The following is a 23467-nucleotide window of genomic DNA, read 5'->3' as shown; positions in this document are numbered from 1 at the left end:
TCATACTAAAGTATATGAATTATAGTATGTAAATTATTTATTTGTGAGCTGTACTAACAGTAACACATAACATCGGTAGACTTTAGGTAGGTACGTCTTTGTTTACGAATTGTCAAATTACCATTGAAATTTTGTGACATGAAAATTACAAAAACTTTGCTAGTTACAGCCAAAAATAGGCGAGAAAAGCTGACCTATTTTTGGCTGTGCATGGCTGAGCACTGGAATATTTAGCCCACAAAATAGGCAATGTACTTTTAAAAACCGCACATTGCACTAGGCATCGTCAGTTCCACGAATTACAAAGAGCCGAAGATATTATTTGGTCGGCCTGAACCACATTGTATTTTTGTATTTTTTTTTACAAACGAAAAGTCGCAATTATGCTTACATTTTAATTTGGGCATCTATTCGACACGCGCGTTAGATATCTGTCATGATTTTACTATGTTGAGAACCTGTCCCTAAATAAAAGTCACGTGCTTTAATACCTAAGTCTTTGCGAACATTTCAAATTGATACGTTCTCTGATCGATACGAAAAACTCAACGCCTGATAAATAGGTACGCCTTACGCCTTTGTGTGTCGAATAGATGCTTTAATACGTGTGCGCTGCCGTATCACCCATAACAGACGGAACAGCGATTGGAGAATCATTTTGAATTTTGAATTTATCGCGCAACAATAGTATTAAACAATTGAATGAGTTTTCCAATCGCAGTTACGACTATTGCGAGTGATGGACAGTATCATGGTTGCACTTCTGTCGTCTATCGTGTTATTTTATTCTCAGAAAGTGAGGGCGACAATGGCAGACGTTAAAAGCACGACCAATTTTAGCCTGTTGATGGCACGAATATATCCTAAACTTTATTGAAAGTTCACGCGAAAGTGACCAAAGGAGCCTGCGCCTGCCACTGTTCGTCTTCCAATTCTTCTTCGTCGGACTCTTGAGGAAACCGCTCCTGGAACAGATATTGATAATGTAGTACCTAATCTAATTTTATATTTTAACTAACAAGCGACTTCTACATGATGAGCGGAGAACACATTAAACTGACCTCTACCGCTCCACCCAACCTTTATTATATACAAAAGTTACTTTGTCACTTTGAAGTTACTTTGTAACTGGGTAACAATGGCCCCATTATTTAATACAAAACAAAATGAACACACCAAGCGTGTTTGTGGCAGTGAATGTTGTTAAGTAAAAAATAATAATTACCCAGGGTGATGAGCGTTTGTCGTTGCGCTGTAAGGAGCTGCCTTGGTGATTGTTCTGCCATGCCTGAAATTTCAGAAACGATTACATAACGTGATTTTAAATTATTTGAATCTTAAAGTAGTTGATTTTAAAGGCAACATAGTTTGTATCTGCTGGTAGTTGGGACTTGATTCTGTTGTTTTCGTGCGCGAGCGCCAGAGCGATTTTGCAATTCGAATATTCTGGTATTTGAATATTTCATACGTTTGAAGCCGCTACTTAAAGAGCCTTGCGGCCTACCTCCTAAGAGCCGCATGCGGCTCTTGAGTCACGGTTTCCTGACACCTGCTTTATCGTATCCTGATGACTGAGGGACGTGACTTATGTCGTGATGATTGTGGACACTTTTCATCAAAGTTCTTCAAGCCGCTCTTGCTCTTGGGCCCGGTGCATACTAGTCTATAATGTCCAAGACAACGTTATTCTGTCCACCCAGCGCGTGGCCATTACCTGATAATCCTTGTCGTTATTACCTGATAGGCGTCGTTAAAGGCGTGCGCAAGAGCCAGCGCAAGCGCACGCGCGTGCCGGCTGCGCGGGCACGTGAACACGTGCGCGACGTGCTCGCAGCCGCGCCCCTCCACCACCGCGAACACACGAGCGTTGGCTGCGTCTGCTGAGCAGTATGAGATCCTGGAAAAGTGGACAATCGTCATTAGTCTTGGTTTCCGATGGTCTTGGCCAAACTGATGGATGGTCTCGAATTATATTAAGAGCTCCAGCGTGGTAGGATTGGTGCATCCGCTATGACCTTTAGGAGCATTCCATGAAATGTTTACCGCTGTCCCGTACAAACGCGAATTTTCTGAAGATTCGCAGGTATAGGAGTTTCCTTTTTATGACAAATGGTCAAAAATATGTACAGAAAAATATTTGCTTGCTTTAAATGCCGAAAAAAAGTCGCTACACAGGAAACAAAAAGCGTTTGTACGGGACAGGCGGGACAGCCCGTGAAATGCTCCTTTACCCGTTCGCTAAAGGAATTAAGGTCGGTTGCACCGAACTGTCTGTCACCGTTAAAGCGTTCGCAAAATTTTATAGGTACTTATGGAACAATTCATAGTTCTCTGTTGAGTGATGATCAGTCTGTCAAATGACTCAAAATGTGGTTGGTGCAACTGGCCCTTAGTGTAATTCGTAATTAAAACCATTCCATGCGCGAATAAGGAATTTTATGTCCATGTCCTATAACATCACACCTTTCCTCGATGTCCGATAGTCCGATAGTTTGATTAAGAATGTCTTTCTTTGCCGTAGAATTTTCTGCAAGCTCTCCAAAGAGATATCAATGAAACCTTAACAGAAATTACGAATTGGTTAAATGAACACAATTTGGAACTTAATATGAGCAAAACCAAATTAATTCAATTTCACCCGTACCAAAAAGACGATTTAGATTTATCGGCCACCTCAAAAGAACTTGGCATCGAAGAGGTTAGCTCTTTCAAACTACTAGGATTAAACATTGACACGAGTTTAAATTGGAAAACGCATATTGAAGAGGTCAGGAACAAATTATCACGTTTTTTGTTTGCGTTAAGTGTATTAAAAAGGAACACTAACGTAGAATGTGCACTCTCGGCATATTATGCATATGCCTATGCATGGTTGCGGTATGGGGTAGTCTTATGGGGGAATAGCCCAGACGTCGAAGATCTCTTTATAGCACAAAAAAAATGCGTACGCGTTATAGCTAACATCCGACAACCAGAAAGCTGCCGACCACACTTTATTAACCTAAAGCTTCTAACCTTACCATGTATTTACATACTGGAGGCTGGACTATTTGTAAGAAAACACATATCCAACTTCCAGTATGTTAAAAGCGCGCGTCGAAATAGACAACTAGTTCTCCCTGAACCTAAATTAACTATGTATAAAAACGGGCCCCATTACCAGTCGATAAAAATATATAATAAAATCCCTGATTCTATTAAAGACGTTGAAACTTATAATATGTTCCGAAATAAACTGAAAACGTGGTTAATTGATAAATCATTTTATTCTTATCAGGAATTTATGGCATCTGACAATACTCGTAGTGATAATGACTGAGAATTAATTTTACTGAAACCGATAACTTTGTCTCAATGTAATGGAATGATTAAATGAATTATTATTTTATAAATGAATTGACATTATTATTATTATAAATAAATTGACACTATTATTATTATAAATGAATTGACATAATTAGTTATTGTATCGCTTAGTGTTAGTATGATTCACGACAGCTTAAATTTGATTATTAATATTTGACATCATTGCATTATAAAAACAAGTATAGCATTTAAATTCGTATTGATTATTATTAGTGTTAAATAGATTCCATAATTATTATTTACTATGATGAAACTAACTAATTAAGCAATACGTGTAATATGTTTTGTAAGGTAACTTTAAGTATTTAGCTATTAAGGTTAACTTGCCATACCCTATTCAGGGTCCATGTTGTACAATTCAATTTAAATTACCATCTGTAAATACCATGGAATGCAATAAATAAATGAAATGAAATGAAATGAAATGAAAGACGCAGTGATAAAGGCGATTGATAATTTCTCGTCTTGCGCAATTCCTTTCCTTGATAGCGCGATCGTTAACCTCACAAAAAACCATATCTTCTTGGTCAATAAACTCAACTGTTTTTCCTTGAATAATAATAGCAATTGGACTTGAAGTCAGAACGGGGTCGATTCCGTGATATCGCCGGGTGTCTCTGGATGCGATTGGTAATTAAAAGATTGTTTTATAACAATCAAAGCAGACAGTAATGAACTGCTTAATTATCTTAGCTTGTATTTATCGTACATTATTGTTACGTTATTGATGTGGGGGCTAGTTATTTACAAGTCAATGTGATCGAACGCTGCTCGCGAATGTGGATAAAAGAGGACACACGCTAGACCGGGATGGGGCCGGGCCGGAGCTTCCGGCGCTTCGTTTTCTATTGAAAGCACCACGAGATCACTGATCAGCCGGCATACAAAATGACATGTCAGACGCCTCGGTCAAAATGTAATATAGTATGTACCTGTAGATGGATATGCTGAGCACATTGTCGTGAGAGTCGGCGTCAGTTACCACGATGCCCTTTGAGCTAATGTCCAGGCTCACTCGCTGCAACTTTTTGTTCAGAGCTGGAACAAAATTCAGCTGATTAAATAGATGCGTTATTAAGGTTTTTATCGGTCGGCAGAACAATAGGATAAGGAAAAAATGTTATTTATTTAGCGCTCAGTGCAGTGGGGTCGGTTGTTGTAATTTAAATGATAGATTATATTGAGCATGTTATGAATATGTAAGTAGTTTCTTAAGTTGTTGTTAAAAGATATTTTATTGTTGTATAAAATCTACCGCGGATGGAGTATCGAGACAAACCTTACTGGTTTAACGATACTTTTGTAATTAAGCTTAGATATTGTGTTGTAATTACCTGAAAAAAAATAAAAAAAATAATAAAAATAATCGAGGCTTAATTTATCCTTATTTGAAAGATACCATTGTGTAACGATGTGCTGTTTTTATCCCGCCAACAGGTAAGGATTGCCTATCTTAATTCCAACCAACCTCGGTCTCCCTAGGATTGATTTCCTGACTTTCATTCGCGCCAATCAAGTTCACGATGACATACTTGCCGTACCTGTAACACACCGATTTCGTAGATCTCTACCAAGAACTTAGGACAGGGTCTAAAGTTATTATAGCAAACATACTTTCCACGTCCACCGAGGCATTTTTTACTGGTTGATTCCCGTGACTCGCTTCACCAACTCTCGCCCTCGCATTCTGCTAGCGCCCATTCTTCTAGTTCTGAATATAATATGACTTACTTTTGGCGGAGTGTAAAGCGGAGCGGACAGCGATGGCGGTAGCGGGAGCGGAGGCGGCGCGCTCGACGGGCACCATACCGGCGTACCGCACGTCCACCGAGGCATCTTTTCCAGTTGACTCCCGTGCCTCGCGCCACCAACTCTCGCCCTCGCATTCTGCTAGCGCCCATTCTTCTAGTTCTGGAACACAAAGCAAAGTTTGTATCGTATATTTTCAACGATTCGTAAAAGTTCTGTGAATAATCAAGGACTTAATCAATGTTTGTCCCATTGTTGTGACAGAAGTTGACGTGGTCATATGGTAGCCAACTGGCTAAGTACGTTAGCTTTTGTTACCTTCTCTCGTCAGAAAAGGGGTTTACTTTTCCTCGTGTAGACCGTACGGGCGTACGTACCGATAGCCAAATTAAAATAAAAAAATCTGAATTACTTAGTTTTTTTTTTCAAAATCGTAATTAATATTTTTTTAAATGTATGTATTACACGAAGAAAATTTATTAATATAAATTACTAAAAGACATAAACAGGAATACAAAACTAAAACTAACTACACACGAATGTAATATTTGTCGCGTTTTTATCAAAGTTGTGGACCCGCCACATTCTAGCTGTGCACTAGAATTATAAACAGCAGACTGATAATTTGAGAAACATTTATATTTAGACGCCACTATAATAGATTTACTGCATGGAAGTCTATTCATAATATTCATAATGAAAAGAGCAAATATTAATTATATATACATTATATACCTACTCAACTTTGTAGCGAAAGAACATGAAGTATTTCACCTAAATACCTATTAAAGCTAAATTACGATTAATAAATATCAAATCAAATTCCATAATCTCGATCATAATTCCATGTCCCGCGTGACTGAATAAGAATTTAATCAAGTAATTTAATTTAGTCTTGCCAAATTGCCCTCTTTTTGCTCTAGCCTGGTTAAGATTTTGCAATTACCTATGTCTAAGTTTCGACAAGCATTCTCAGTTCCAAGTTTAGCTGCCTAGGTTGATGTGTCATGTTCTAAATATGGCGAACTGGACCGGGCGTGGTGGGCCCTAGAAAACTTTTATAAGACAGATCTTTCTCCGTACCTACACTACACTAAAGTCACGTAAGGAAATATATCATGGCAAAATAACTGACAACCTCTACCATTTAATTTCAGACGGCGATAAGCAATCAGGCATTTTGCAAATCAGCAAATCACCACATCCATCAGATATACATAATTATTAAATTAATGCCTAGTTAATAAAGTCGAGTCGGTAGACGACCCACTTAAATAAATCACGTCTCTCTCCTTACTCGGTAATGTTCATTTCCCTTCGCATATAAAACGGTCATTGTCACGTGCGTTATCTTTTTACTTATAATGTTTAATTTATACGTCCATAATAATCTTACTTACAATGTGCATTATGATTTAATCACGCAATTGCTATTTTTTCTGTCAAGGAATCTTTTAGTTTTATAAATTGTTTACAAAAATTTATAAAAGACGTGTAAGAAAATAAGAAAAATTCCTTAAAAAAATTTGACAATGTATTTTTTGGGCCACCCTGTAATAAAACAGCTTATACCTAACCGTAATAGACAAACACATAGAGCGGACGTAGACGGTTATTACTGATAATTTCAAACGTGATTTTCCAGGCATTTAACTAGATATTACATCGATCTAGTTTCGCAAACAGGAGTGGCCATGTAAATCAAGTAAATGATCCAGCGACCAGAAATTACGCTGGCATTATTTTAGTGAAAATCATAGGTTAACGGTAAAGCTTAATGGTAAGAGTAAGCTAAAACCTGGTGAGATTTTCCTGGTGTAAGACATAGCTAATCAGAGTAATCAGTTGCACAAATTAGCATTAAGCATCATACCTACCATCCAATTGCTGCCACAGTCAATTTACTTTTAAAATAGGTATGTTTTAACAATAAAACTCCCGTGAGACTCAATTACAAGGGGGCAAAGTTGTTGTTTAACCGCTCATGCTAATATTGATACCCGAGCAAGCGAAAGATTCCAAAATTGAACCACGAGCGTAGCGAGTGGTCCGAAAATGGAATCTTGAGCGTTGCGAGGGTTTCAAAGCACTAGGGTTAAACAAAATTTGTCCCCGAGTGAAACGCAAAATTTATTGAATGTAAAATATCAAACAAAATCAAATCCAAATTAATGTTATTAAATATTTATCATCCAAAATCATCATTTAAAGGCCAATTCTACCAGCAAACATAAGAAAACAACTCAAAATTTGCACTTGATTACTTTGCCTCACATGTGAATAAAATGCAACTTTGCTATTAGTTTTTGAAGTGCAAAGTAAGTCTTTCCGAGCTGGTGTGGTGAAAAATTATTTTAACGGGACACTCACTAAGTCGAATAGCTCGAGACATGTTTCGATCCAATAATACGAGTATGTGAGTGATTCATTTTAAATAATTTTAAAAGGTATGTTGTTGCACAATAAATCGCCCAATAATATACGAGGTTCGCCCTATAGTATAAGTTGCTCAGTAAATTCCTAGAAAATCAACTTGAAAAATTAAAACATCTTGAGAGATATAGAGTCTTTTTATTTTCTGTAATTTGAGTCGGACCATTCACCATGCTTACTCTGCAAATACATTGCAGTAACAAGAGTGTAAATGACACCATAAACGTAAAATTACTACGAAAATACGTTTATAAAGCACATTTTGTCGCATCAAGATTGATGCGGTTTAACTTAACAATAGACAATAGGATTAGCCATCGGGCTCTATTAGAAACCTACGAACTATATCCCTGTATCAGTGATCGTTGGAACTAGAGTCCGTTGATTTTCTAGGAATTTACTGAGTAACATATTATAGGCGAACCTCGTTTATAACGGATAAACGGACGAACTCAATGTAGCCCTCCATTTTAAAATGACACATATCCATACATCGGGGTTTTCGGTGTGGGAACCCATACAACCATTTCCAGTCGCCGTTACGACGCGGTGTAGACACATCTTGTGTCGACACCGTCTGTTTCGGTCACAATTCCAGTCGCAGAGTCGTCGCCGTGTCGACACAGTTACCAGAAATGGGGAAGGGTCGACACATGACACAAAGTGACATAAAGTGTGGTCGCCGTGTGCACACATTGTTTCGGGTTTGCGACTACTTTATGCCAAAATCATTCGTTCATTCGTTCATTTTGTTCCTGTCAAATGGAAACTGTCAGATGGAAAAATAGTTAAATAAAAATAAGTGACATTAATACGCCATCTCTAAAACGGATTACAAGACGTAATTATATATTGTTTGCATTTATATTACAATAAGACTTAAATTATTATGGGGAATTAAACTGCTCGAGTGATTTGATAAACTAAGTGTAATATAATCAACGCGCCACCACATTGTTTTAGTTTAGGCGGAAATGAAATTGTTTACTTCTCAGTGCTTGTGTTCATAAATATATTATTTCATGCATTTTTAGTACTTCGATGCGTATACTATACTTAAATAACAGAAATAACGCTTTACATACTACGAAACTTGTTAATTATGATGTATAAATATGGTTTAAGGCTGAGAAATATTGCAGTCACAAAGTAGTCGCAAATGTTTCGACTTTGTGTCGACTCTGTGTAGACACATGACACGCGCTGTCAAAAGTAATAACAAAGTTACTGGATTTGCAAAATGGCTCCTTGTGTTCATTTGTTTTCAGATATTCTCAAAGTGTAAAAATGACGTGGTCAGAGATGGGACTTAATAGATTAACTGTTTATTCGACTAATTAATGGAATAAAAAAAGTTAATCCTCAAATTTTAATCACGATTAGTTTAGTAGACCTAACATAGATTGAAATTGAATTAATCTGAACATTAATCGAATAAATTATCGATTAAATCTCGGTTGGAAGTTGACAGGGGGCCATTTTTGTACGTAAAAATAATAGAAATGTCTTGCATGCAGATGGTAGCCAAACACTTTGTCATAAAAGTCGAGATGGGTGTCGATTTATAGGTTTTAGGGAGTGCCGATTTCGAAAATGATGACCATTTTGGAATCCAAAATGGCGGCCATGCACTGTGTCATAAAAGTCGTCATGGATGTCGTTTTATACGTTTTAGGGGGCCCCAATTTTGAAAATGATGACCAGTTTGGAATCCAAAATGGCGGCCATGCACTATGCCATAAAAGTCGTCAGGGGTGCCGTTTTATAGGTTTTAGGAGGCGCAGATTTCAAAAATGATGACCATTTTGGATTCCAAGATGGCGGCCATGCACTATGTCATAAAAGTCGTCATGGATGTCGTTTTATAGGTTTTAGGGGGCCCCGATTTAGAAAATGATGACCATTTTGAAATCCAAAATGGCGGCCATGCACTATGTAATAAAAGTCGTCATGGGTGTCGTTTTATAGGTTTTGGGGGGCGCAGAGTTAGAAAATGATGACCATTTTGGATTCCAAAATGGTGGCCATGCACTATGTCATAAAAGTCGTCATGGGTGTCGTTTTATAGGTTTTAAGGGGCGCAGATTTCGAAAACGATGACCAATTTGGATTCCAAGATGGCGGCCATGCACTATGTCATAAAAGTCGTCATGGATGTCGTTTTATAGGTTTTAGGGGGCCCCGCTTTAGAAAATGATGACCATTTTGGAATCCAGAATGGCGGCCATGCACTATGTCATAAAAGTCGTCATGGGTGTCGTTTTATAGGTTTTGGGGGGCGCAGATTTCGAAAACGATAACCATTTTGAAATCCATAATGGTGGCCATGCACTATGTCATAAAAGTCGTCATGGATGTCGTTTTATGGGTTTTAGGGGGCCCCGATTTAGAAAATGATGACCATTTTGAAATCCATAATGGTGGCCATGCACTATGTCATAAAAGTCGTCATGGGTGTCGTTTTATAGGTTTTGGGGGGCGCAGATTTCGAAAACGATAACCATTTTCGATTCCAAAATGGCGGCCATGCACTATGTCATAAAAGTCGTCATGGATGTCGTTTTATAGGTTTTGGGGGGCGCAGATTTAGAAAATGATGACCATTTTGGATTCCAAAATGGTGGCCATGCACTATGTCATAAAAGTGGTCATGGGTGTCGTTTTATAGGTTTTAGGGGGCGCAGATTTCGAAAACGATGATCATTTTGAATACCAAGATGGCGGCCATGCACTATGTCATAAAAGTTGTCATGGATGTCGTTTTGTAGGTTTTAGGGGACGCAGAATTCGAAAATGATGGCCATTTTGGAATCCAAAATGGCGGCCACGCACTATGTCATAAAAGTTGTCATGGGTGTCGTTTTATAGGTTTTAGGGCGCCCTGATTTCGAAAATGATGACCATTTTGGAATCCAAAATGGCGGCCATGCAGTATGTCATTAAAGTCATTGGCTGTCGTTTTATAGGTTTTAGGGAGCGCAGATTTCGAAAATAATAACTATTTTGGAATCGAAGATGGCGGCCATGCACTAAGTTAAAAGTCGACATGGATGTCGTTTTGTTGGTCATGGTCATCATTTTCGAAATCTGCTCTTCCTAACACCTATAAATCAACATCTATGATGGCTTATATAACAAAGTGCACGGCAGATATCTTGGAATCCAAAATGGTCATCATTTTCGAATTCTGCACTCCCTAAAACCTATAAAACGATATCCATGACGACTTTTATGACAAAGTACACGGCACACATCTTGGTTTCCAGACTGGTCATCATTTTCGAAATCGGCACTTCCTAAAACCTATAAAACGATATTCATGACGACTTTTATGACAAAATACGTAGCGGCCATCTTGGATTATAAAATGATCATCGTTTTCGAATTCTGCACTCCCTAAAACCTATAAATCGACATCCGTGACGACGCAAGTTATCTTTATTTTCAGATCTAACAAATTGCTACAGAATACAAAGGACAAAAAAAGAAGCGAGGAGGTAATGAAACAGGCAAAAATACAGATGATTCCTCGATGCAATGGGATGCTTCTTAAATTGTGTCCAGATTTTTTTGTCATAAAAGTTTTTATTTTTCACGTATTACTCTCACAAGTTCCGTGACATTTCGACCTTGTAATTTTTTAAGTAAATGTTTTTGTTTATCTGTGAGGATCTCACTAGAATAATGTAATCAAGGTATGTTTATATTTGATAATTGAAATAGTAACGCAAAAAAATATATATATTTGTGTCTTATATTCCTGCCGAAGACTTTTATTTTTCCTTTTCCTTCTACACAAGTTTGGTCAAGTAATAAGAATTTAGGGCTCTCAATTTTATTTTGACTTCTACAACAGTAAAGCTACGAGGCCATGTTTGGTATCGTTTTCGTATAAATTCGCAGTACCAAATTTAGTTATGGTATCACATTGACACCATTCCAAAGTAAAAACATATAAACTTACTTTCTTTTAAACTCCTCTTCACGCTTAAACTGCTGAACAGTTTTAATTTAAATTTAGTACACATATATTTTGAGTCCCGAGACAGGACATAATAAGTTATCTCAAAAATCATCCTTCAAAGGTGTGAAATGAGGTGTAGGGCGGAATTCAGAATTGACTTCTTGAAGTTAATACTGTTTAAGTTTAGGTTTGAAGTCAAGTTTTTTTTATCATTTTTAACTAAATCAAAGATGTAGACCATCCCAAAATTAATATAAATCGGTTCAGCGGTTATTGATTTCCCGTACAAATTTCCACGCCACTTTTCACACCTTCAAAAGATGATTTTGGTTATAAGATCTATCCTATGTCCTGTTCCGGGACGCAAACTATTTCTATACCAAATTTCAACGAAATCGGTTCAGCGGTTAAGCGTCAAGAGGAGTTTAAAAAAACCGACCAAGTTCGAGTCGGACTCGCGTATTAAGGGTTCCGTACATTAAGTCCGACTCGCGCTTGACTGCACATTTCTAATAGGTTTTCCTGTCATCTATAGGTAAAGAACTATTTTGTGTATTCAGACAGACAGACATACAGACGCACGAGTGATCCTATAAGGATTCCGTTTTTTGCTTTTGAGGTACGGAACCCTAAAAAGATTTTTTTTAATTTTGTGGAATGGTTTCAATGTGATACCTTAAATGGATTCAGCAACCCAGATTTATACGAAAACGATACCATACATACACGGCCTAGCACCTTCACTGATGTAGATATATCAAGATAAAATTGAGAGCCCTAAATAAACTTTTAAGAGCGGATATCTCAAAAACTATTCAACATATCGAAAAAATTGACTGAATAAACTTGTAACAAATTAAATTAACTTTCATTTTGTATAAGTGGCCATGTCACTAAGATGCATAGTTTCCGAGATATAATCGAAAAACCGGAAAATGGGACATTCAAAGCCCCCTCTTTTCCCCCCACTCAAGGGCTACGGCCGGGGATTTTTGATATGTTCACCTCCTAACTTGTCCAAACCAAGTTACAGAGTCAAAAATTGTGTTCCGAGCATTTCCCTCTACAACTTTTTTGAGCATTTGTTGGCTGACCTAAGTAGCTTATTGCATTTCTTTAAAAACTTTTCTGTAAAAGGTTGACGGGTGTTGGGTGTTTATATGGTTTTGGTCGATTATTATCATTTGCATCGCCCATGATGACTTACTAGAATTACTTACGAGCACACGAGACACTAATAGAAGTTTGACAAACCTTGGTTTTCAAGAGGTATTTTATATTGACATTTGCTGTCACAAATTTGCTGTCAGATTTAGTCGCAAACCGCACGCAAAGTGCACACAAATGTGTCGACACCTTGTTACGGAAAAGTGTACACACGGCGACGACACTTTGTTTCGAAACAATTCTACACACATTGTGTGGACTCTGTTACGACACATCTGACATTTAGTTACCACTTTGATGATTCTGCGACTGGAATGGTTATATGGGAATTATTTCGTATATTTATAACTTTGATTACTGTAAATAATTACCAAACTACGAATTAAACGTAGGTAGTAATAAGATCCAAATGTTCTTAGGAATGTTAATATTTAGTATCGTTTTTTTACAGTTTTTACCTGTTATTTGACTAGTGTAAAACATTCCCGCAACGAAAACCTCGATGTATGCACATAACCGCGTGGCTCACTCCGCGATTTCGTCGCTTTGCTACAGGTAGCTAAAAGTACATCCGTTCGCACCCCAATTTTGGGGAAAGCCATAAACCGCGCATGGCGCTGTCGCCACCTAGCGGCCATATCTGTGCTCAGCGTAACAGACGCGTTTTGTTAGAGAGTGAGTCTTCTGTACCTAGTACTATTATTTATTCTGTGACATAACTAAGTACCTTCCTATATATGTCACGACACGATGTAGGTACCACGTACGTACGTCAGTGGTCAACGGTTAAGATTATTCTCTTATCGTGTTAAGTAGGTACTTATTAATTGCGATTAACAATTAGAATTATAGTTCAAGTGTTATCAAATCGCAGCGTTAATGTATTTTCACCACACCAGCTCGGAAAGAATTCATTTGCACTTCAAAAACGAATAGCAAAGTTGCATTTTATCCACATGTGTGGCAAAGTAATCAAATGCAAATGTTGAGTTGTTTTCTTATGTTTGCTCGTAGAATTGACTTTTAAATGATCATTTTGGATAATAAATATTTAATAACATTCATTTGGATTTGATTTGGTTTGATGTTGTTTGATATTTTACATTTTATATTTGCTTCGGGTTGGTGTGGTGAAAAATTTTGTGTTTCACTCGGGGGCAAATTTTGTTTAACCATCGTGCTTTGAAACCCTCGCAACGCTCAAGATTCCATTTTTCGAACCACTCGCTACGCTCGTGGTTCAATTTTGGAATCTTTCGCTTGCTCGGATATCAATATTAGCACGAGCGGTTAAACAACAACTTTGCCCCCTTGTAAAACAAATAACTATTGTTGCCTATTATGCTGCAAACGAGGTCCGAGGAATTGTAGGAGGGAGAGGAGTTCAATTCGTATGGGGCAGTGCGCGAATAACATCGCTAAGCCTAGATCCTCATCTTGATTACGCACGTACATTTTTATCGTTTCTAGGGTTCCGTACCCAAAGGGTAAAACGGTACCCTATTACTAAGACTCCGCTGTCCACCCGTCCGTCCGTCCGTCTGTCACCAGGCTGTATCTCACGAACAGTTGAAATTTTCACAGATAATGTACGTATTTCTGCTCCGCTATAACAACAAATACTAAAAAGTACGGAACCCTCTCGGTGGGCGAGTTCTACTCGCAATTGGCCAGTTTTATTACGTCTTTTCTATCATCGCCATTTTATTATGGAGCCCTAAAAAATTATATAAGGTAAACGTCATGGTGCTCGACGCGGTCCCAGACTCCCAGTACATGTCATCTTGAAACTTAAGTCATTGTGACAACAAGGTGTCATCTATTGGGCATTAGCATATCTAGCACTAGTAAGTTTACCTTACTCGTGCATACAATAGGTATTCGGACAGGCATACTCAAGTCAGACTGGCCAGACATAAAATAGGAAGACGAGACGTAATAAGATAACAAAACACGAGTGAAACAAATGTTTATCTCTTAATTGTTAATTAGCTTATGTTTAAGTATTATCTCGTCAGAGGAACTACGCCTAATATTGCTCCCTGACCCGCGCTCAATACTCCTCTTTGGCCTAGATATATACTGATATGACTGAAATAGAAGCTGATATGCGAATATTGGTCCAGGGTCCTTTCTGACGTAATTATATAACGTATTATTCATTTACAAGCACCATATGAAGATAGTGCGTTTTACTTTTCAACTCCATTTTGTTTTAGAGCAAATAATACAAAATTGGAATCATAATATTATGAACATTCTGTATTTATGTTATGATTATCAGATTGGTTATGTTTTTGTTTTGTATGATTTATGATTATGTTTGCACATTATCGTTAATTTAGATTCGATTATTTATAGTTTTACGTAGTACATTTGGCATATGTCCTCACGTGGAGTAAAAAATAGTGTCACATATTCTAACTTAGCAGCAAAGCTCTAGAGCTTTAGCTTTGAAACTCTCGCAACGCTCAAGATTTCACTTTTCAATCAAACTTTGACACCTATCGATGAGCATGCACATTATTAAAGCTAACCAAATGATACTAAAAATGCATAACATTATACTCGTAAATGTAGATACCTAAACACACTCGATCAATTAATAAATTAACTCTAAATTAAAACTAAGCTAAATAAAGCCACAACCGAGAACTCAATCAAACAACTCGTCCCGCGCCCTTCCAGATGCAAAGGTGCCCATCACGCTCGCCGCGTTGCCACGCTGGACCGCGATAGACAGCCTCTGCATCAGGAATGACCTGGAACGAGGGTCATGACCTCCCTCCCTCAAACGTTGCCCCAATGTAGATTGGTAATAGGTATATGAGAACATATTATGTTGGTAACCAAATTCAAGAACATACATTTGGGAATAAAAGTCTACAATTATGGTGCTGCCACTTGGCAGCCAATTAGGTAGGTACAGTCAGCATCAAAAGCAAATGGATCAGACTCCAAAAATATCTACCATTCTCTAATTCTAATTAGCTTAACAAAAAGATATAAGTCAACGTAAGTAAGTAACGTGTAAGTGTATGTTGAACAATTAGACAGTGACAGATACTTTTGAACGCGAGCTGTAGAGATACATATATATCTATTTATTCCATTTGTAAAAGTATTCCAGGATTTCCAGGATGGCCAGATATTATTGATGCTGACTGTACTATCTTTGCGGTCGACGGCACAGAATAAATAATAGTATTGTACTATATATATAGGTTAGGGACTTCGAATGAATGCAGAAAAAACAAAAACAATGACCAACTCCAAAAAGACACCTATAGTGGTAAATGAAGAAACCATCGAGTATGTCGATGAATACATATATTTGGGACAAACAATATCCATGGATAACCAGATGGAGAAAGAGATTGCTAGAAGAACAACAAACGCATGGAAACGGTACTGGTCACTGAGAGAAGTAATGAAGAATAAGGAAATTAAAATAGCCACGAAGAGGAAGCTGTTTAATACATGCATTTTACCAGTCTTAACCTATGGCAGCCAAACTTGGACTTTAACTAAGAGCAACCTAAACAAACTACAAGTATGTCAAAGGTCCATGGAAAGAAGTATGATTGGAGTTAAATTGAGAGATATAATTAGAAATAAAGTGATTAGATCTAAAACACGTGTAGAGGATGTAACCATTAAAGTTAAATCACTCAAATGGAGGTGGACAGGACATATGATCAGAGGCAAAGAGAAATGGAGCAAGAGAATTATATGGTGGTTCCTGAAAGATAGAAAAAGAAAACAAGCACCACCAAAAATGAGATGGGGAGACGAAATTGTAAAATTCGCAGGGAGACAGTGGACTAGACTAGCGAGAGACAGGGAAAAATGGAATGGGATGGAAGAGGCCTTTGCCAAACGGCATACAGACCAAACCGATGTTGTCTGAAATAGTAATAAGTTAAATTATATACAGGGTGATTCATGAGACGTGAGCAGGACTAATCCTGCACACTCAGTAACTGATAATTGATCGATCACCATCGTATTTAGGTGAAACAACCACACTTTTTCCTATTTTTTAACTTTTTGGTGAGGACAATTTTAATTCTCTACTATCATTGTCACCCTACAAGACCTAATTAATAAACATAAAACCTCTTTTACGAAGAAAATAAAATGTCAAACCTGAGTGAGATACGAGTTTTCAAAAGTAACCAGACCGTGATGACAGTGATGACATTCAATTTGACACAGAATATCGATAGTTTAGTATTCTAATGTTAGGGTGACCATCCATGTCGTAAATAAATTAATAACTTTTTTTTTCAATACGACTAAAAAATTAACGTTATCCTCACTAATATTGATAGGAAACAGTTGCTTGTAATTTACGAAATGCGCAGTGTTAGTCCTGCTCACGTCTCCTGAATCACCCTGTATTTTGATAAGTTATGTACAATAATATGTAAACTCTTAAACTGTAAAATTTGTCTGAATAAAAGGCTTTATATTATATTATTATTATATATATATAGGTACAGAAGACTCACTCTCTAACAAATCGCGTCTGTCACGATCAGCACAGATATGGCCGCTAGGTGGCGACAGAGCCACGCGCTGCTTATGGCAAACACCAAAATTGGGGTCGAACGGATGTACTTTTAGCTACCTGTAGCAACGTGACGAAATCGCGGAGTGAGCCACGCCGTCGACGGTCGGTAAGAACCGACCATAATAGCTTCAGGTATACGGTACTTAACTTTCGCAAAGAGAAGATAATGTTTTTAGGGTTCCGTACCCAAACGGTAAAAACGGAACCCTATTACTAAGAATCCACTGTCCGACTTTCTGTCTGTCACCAGCCTGTATCTCATGAACCGTAATAGCTAGACAAATGAAATTTTCATAGATGATGTATTTCTGTTGCCGCTATAACAAAAAATACTAAAAAGTACGGAACCCTCGGTCGGCGAGTCCGGCTCGTGCTTGTCCGGTTTTTTGTTTTTCTTCAGATTGGCATACTCTAGGTACCTACAGCAAAGAAACAATACGTCCTATTTTAACTCTGCGCATAACTTACGCATATCAACTGTGCCCTATAAAGAGTTATTATTAGCATCATTGTCGTTAAGTTAATTAATAAACATTAATTGTCATCATTGCCAACGTTGAGCAAAACAAAGCTCGCAACCGGAGCCGTAAATATGAATTTTTATTTAGGAAAATAGAGAGAGAAGACCGGTTCTTAATAAACATTGTCATCATTGCCAACGTTGAACAAAACAAAGCTCGCAACAGGAGCTCGCAATATGAATTATTTAGGAAACTCGAGAGAGAAAAATCCGGTTTTCTACCATGTCTACTGTCTATCGTATAGTTGCGTCCCTGTCATTAGTTACTGAAAAGTAAGTTGTGTGAAGCGCTTTACACTTTAATTCGATAGAGACTCCACATTCCATTATCAAACTGCACAACGGGACTTAATCGCGTATTTAAGTTTTAAGATTTACCTCCGACGTTTCGAGGACGGCGTTGTCCCCGTGGTCTCGGAGAAGACTGCGCGGCTAGAAGATGTTGATGTCAACTTGAGCCAGTCTTCTCCGAGACCACGGGGACAACGCCGTCCTCGAAACGTCGGAGGTAACTCTTAAAACTTAAATACGCGATTAAGTCCCGTTGTGCAGTTTGATAATGTTTAATAATCGTGAAAGTTTAAATCAGTGTTCCACATTCCATGTTCCATTTTAACTAAACGCCGCTTTCTTACGTCTTAGTTTGTTCAATTAATTTTTTCCAACAAAAATGCCACCATCATAGAGAAATACAGTAAGAATAGAGTGCTCAATCCATAGGTACATGAGTTTTGATACCAAAACGACTATTATTTTCGCAGTCGCCATCTAGCATCGAGTAGCGGAATCATCAGTACCGCTCCTTGATACTAAAATTCTCTAGTGTCGCGACTCACGAAAATTTTATTGAACAACAATTTACAACTTTACTAATATTAAAAGTAGGAGTTGAAAATAGAGTTCCGGTTAATCCGGTTATAACATATAATATTAGCTGAAAATATTATAAGTTATACCTAACCGTCTTGAACATTCGACTTTTCGGTCGTCGGAACATCTATTGTTAAGTACTTACTCGTATATATATATAGGTATTGATTACTCCGCTATAGACCGACCACTTAAATGAGTCCTCGGTCTATACTCGATGCTAGATGTCGACTACCTACGAAAATAATAGTCGTTTTGGTACTAAAACTGATGTATGGAGTGAGCACTCTATGTATTTTTTTCTCTTTAGCTGGAATGCCGCCCCGCAAGAACTTGTGGCGAACAATCTCTCTTTTATGTAGTCTAATCAATAATGTATCACCTTCGTAGAACGGATGTGGGCCGAGACCGCGGTCACCAAAGGTATATGGCATTGTAAATTGTTGACGTGAAAATTAAACCACTATATATTTGTTTTGCAAGGGAGCAAAGTTGTTGTTTAAGGACGACTCACGCTAGACCGAACCGGGGCCGGGCCGGAACGTCCGGCACTTCGTTTTCTATGGAAAGCACCACGTGATCACAATTCACGTGATTCAAATTCTATTTACAATGTTGCCTTAGCACCTTCCATTAGAGAAGATGAACGTTAAGGCCCCAGTACACAGTTTTTTTTTTTTAATGTATCGTTTGTGTGAGTCAATCGGTCCTCGCTAGAAATACGGGCGGCCGGTTGCTCTTTGTCGGATAGAAGCTATATGTGATGTGTCTAGTAGTCCCAGTACACAGTGGCTAACGATGGGCCATGCCAAGCCACTGCCATGGTTACCTGTGTGAACACCACAGGCCACGCTATACCACGATTCCTTTGCAGTGTCAAAAAACCGACCGATAGACAACGGACGGATGGCCCGACTGGCCTTCATTATCATTGTATACCATTGCCTTGTACACAATGGCGATCGCTTCTAATGGCCCATCTTTGACCACTGTATACTGGGGCCTTAAAAAGCGAGCATTGGATGGTTTATAAAATCAAGTTGCGTTCAGAAACCGCCTGGATTAGTTTTTCTAGCCGCCTTGTAAGGCAGGCAGCGAGATCTCCTAATTCCTAAGTAATTAGAGAGAAACCTGCACCCGGAGATAGCTGGCTGTATAAGCGTAGGGCCGTGGTCCATAACGGGGACGTTTAATGAAGACATAAAAAACGTTGCCTTTAAGGTGAGAAGGGATTTAAATGGGTGAAGGACGAAGTTATTCAGTGCCAATATTTTTCTGATTTGTATGATTATGACGTTATGTTATTAAGTAGGTTTAACTCGTTAAAAATGTTGGACGTTGGAGTGTAAAAGCTCCGAAGCGTTCGTTTCGTTACATTAGTAGCTACGTTGCTACGCTCGATGTTAGTACGTTTATATATTGGTACCTTAGTCACCTTAGGTGGTCCAGTCGCCATCAGATATATCGGAGTGGCCAAGGTGTTCACAAATATCTGAACACGCCTCTATTGTCAAGGCGTTAGAGTACGTGTTCAGATATTTTTGAGCACCTTGGCCGCTCCGATATATTTGACGGCGACTGTACATAGTACATACCTATATAGAACAAAAAAGACATCAACGCGCCTCTTAGAACAAATTCTGCACTTGCTGAAGCTACTTCACGGGAAGGCGTTGTAAGCAATATAATGGCATGAAGTGTATTCGGGTAATTACGAATGTCGAAAACTGTCGGATAATTCCGAAAAGAGATAAGTCTCTTATGATGGAATTTTGGGTGATTTTCATCTGAATTTCGGAATTATCAGACATTCGGAATTATCCGAATACACCTTAATTAGCTTTTCAAATTGCGTGTCTTGTTTAGGCCGCTCAAGTTTGATAAGTATAGATAAAATTGGAAATAATATTAAAGAAATTATTTATGTATTAATTGCATATGTAAATGCAACTCACTCCTAAAGTGATGGCATGCACTTTTCAGCTGGGTGCACCGTACCTATTTTGCGATTGTTCAATACAAATAATTTTAAATAATATATATATTATTTGCAAATTATAGAGGAATCGTCGTCATATCGGTAAATTATATTTATAACTTTTATATCGAAAGTTCAGGAATTAAATTATCAACATAGGTATATATATTTTATATAAGGAAACCATGATAAAATAGGTACCTACATAATATGCAAATGTAATGCAAAAATACTTAACCTATCCAACAAATTGAAAACTTATCTCAATTAAATATTTGGTAGGAATAGTTTCATTAAATCATAGTAAATCACTTACCGTGGTCCTAAATTTTACTAGGTATTTTTACCTATTTTGATATATCTCTCAAATAGCAGTCGGTGATAAAACTGATAAATCTAGACTTGACTCAATTAAATGTTACCACATTTTAATTAAATGATTTTAGATCGTAGGCATTCAGTTTAGGCTTACCCGCCATACACTTACGATAGACACAATAAATTATATAGGTAGCTACTTATTATGCAAATTAAATAATGAGGTTAAATTCCGTTAGTAAGTAAATAAATAGTGTGCTCGCGTTATGTACTATCTAATATTTTTGTATATTTTTGAAACTATAGTTTTCTTGTTTTTAGGAGTTTTAAAAATCTATTAAGGAGATAAGTAAATACTAAAAGTTTGTAATGCTACCCCACCATAAAAAGGGTTATCTACAGATTTAGGTTTTAGTTTGTATTTTTTGTTCTCAAAAGTTAAGAACACTTGAAACTAAATAAATGCCCACAATATTTATACAAGGCAAAATAACTTCGGGAGTGATATGGCCTACATATAGGTACGACCCAAAGTCACTGCCGCAATCTAGACTGCAGTAGACATAATAATTCTTCAACGTCCGTAAAACAGAAAAATATTAAAAAACAGAAAAGACAATAAAATGATCATGTTACGATTATTTATTATGATTACGCCAAACTTGTTTTTTTTTGTATGTGGTGTATATGAACCAAAAATATTAAATAGGTACACAAAAAATACTCACTTTTATGTTTGGAGCGATTTTTCCACATTTTCCTTATGAACGTCGTCATCTTAACTTTTTAAAAGTTTGCCAACTCAAATATTTACATAAATGAAAAAGTGAATCCTGGCTGTTTATAAAACTTTTTCTAAATTAATTTTCCCGCGGTGCAAGCGTGCGCGCTTCGGACTACCCTTCGCGATATGAGCGCGGCGGGAGCTCTACCCAGTTTACGTATGATAGCGAACTACTACTGAGATATCAGGACTTGTGCGTAATTTCACTGTTTTCACACAGTCCATGGTACATATGTAGGTATGTGAACGTAAGTAGGTAGTAGGAACCCAAGGGTATCGTTATGCACTGGTGCATGTCCGCACGGCTTCCAGACCGGAGGTTCGGAGTTCGTGATTTCGCAACTTTATGCCTAAAGTGAGCAAAGTTGTTGTTTAACCCGTGCTAATATTGATACCTGAGGAAACGAAATATTGCAAAATTGAACCACGAGCGTTGCGAGGGTTTCAAGGCACGAGAGACTCTTGATGAATACAATTTGAAGCACCCATAAGACTATACACATTATTGTTATATGTAATTTCTACAACTGATTAAGACTATACATAGATAGATAGATAGATAAAACGTTTATTTGGATGCTGCAAAAACACACAATTTACAAATAGGTACATTACAAACAGAACAAAACTAAAATATGTACAGAGTTTAATTAACAATAAAAAAATACTTAAACACGAAAAGATGGGTTTACTTGCTGCACTCTGTGTGCATTGCAGCAAAAACAAAAGGGTTCCGACTCAGCTATATGCTTCGCTCTTTTGAGCAAAGCATTGATATTCTGCCGGAACCCAGATCACGTTACAGTTAGGTAAATATGATGGTAAAAAGTGTGTAGTTAAATGGTGTTAAAATGTTCCTAAATAAAAATACATAAATAAAACAAAAATAAGAATATTAAGTGGCCATAAAATAAAATAAAAGTGAGTAAGTGCATAGGGTTTGGTTCTAGTTCTCCTGGAAATCCTCCGAATTACCGATTAGATCCTGAAATCTGCAACCAAAAAGCAATATGGTACTATCAAGTAAGTGTAAGTTCAACACCTTGACACTTGCATTGTTGTCTAAGTACTCTCAATTGTTTACCTACATAAATTAATTTTCATTACACTTGCGCAGTAAGAGTGCAATTTCACGCCTGAGCAGTGGGAGCTAAAGACCATTTTACTCCCACGGGAGTTTTTTTTTAATTATGTCACTAACTCATATGAACCAAGTATATTCATAAGGTTCTAAGTAAAATACTTGTGTACAAAGTAATATATATAATATACCTTCTATCAACGCACTAAGATCTTTAATGGTTCAAATAAATTTTACACACGGAGCTGATGCAAGCTCTGTCAATCACCTATCATCGCGCCTGATGCAATTTCTGAGTTCTTGCACGCGAATCTGGTTTCGAGTCCCGCCCGTGGATTTTAGCGTCCGAATGGATAATTGCATGATAATTGTCAACATGTTGCCAACAGAAGCTGGCAAGCTTCGTGGGCTTCGTACACTTATATTAAGAACTTTTCATCACACTCGCTCAGTAAATGTGGAATTGCACGCAGGCTTAGCGGGAGTTATTGAAAAATCGTTTTCCCTAGGGAGTTATGAAGGATCTAGTGCCATAATTAACATTTTTTTGTCTTTAAACTAAATTTTGTATCGCAAGTGTGATGAAAAACATTGTGTGTAACTCGGCGCGTAATAATATTGCAAACTCGAGTCTATAAATCGTATAAGTAAGTCTATAAAT

The 23467-nt window shown here is 37.5% G+C and overlaps 1 protein-coding gene across 1 annotated transcript; it reads right to left on the bottom strand.

The window, feature by feature from the left end:
• Positions 1-843: 843 nt before the first annotated feature.
• Positions 844-21877, bottom strand: LOC134672689 (low density lipoprotein receptor adapter protein 1-like). Its single transcript, XM_063530641.1, has 6 exons — positions 21670-21877; positions 5098-5277; positions 4299-4404; positions 1738-1897; positions 1226-1288; positions 844-965 (listed from the first exon to the last, which is right to left on the bottom strand). Exons 1-6 carry the CDS (start codon positions 21716-21718, stop codon positions 882-884), a joined length of 642 nt encoding a protein of 213 aa, XP_063386711.1. The 5' UTR covers positions 21719-21877; the 3' UTR covers positions 844-881.
• Positions 21878-23467: the final 1590 nt, after the last annotated feature.

Source organism: Cydia fagiglandana, chromosome 17 (assembly GCF_963556715.1).
Source record: "Cydia fagiglandana chromosome 17, ilCydFagi1.1, whole genome shotgun sequence".
NCBI classification, from domain to species: Eukaryota; Metazoa; Arthropoda; class Insecta; order Lepidoptera; family Tortricidae; genus Cydia; species Cydia fagiglandana.
The sequence above is the reverse complement of the archived record's forward strand: the minus strand, read 5'-3'. Positions and strand labels throughout refer to the sequence as shown.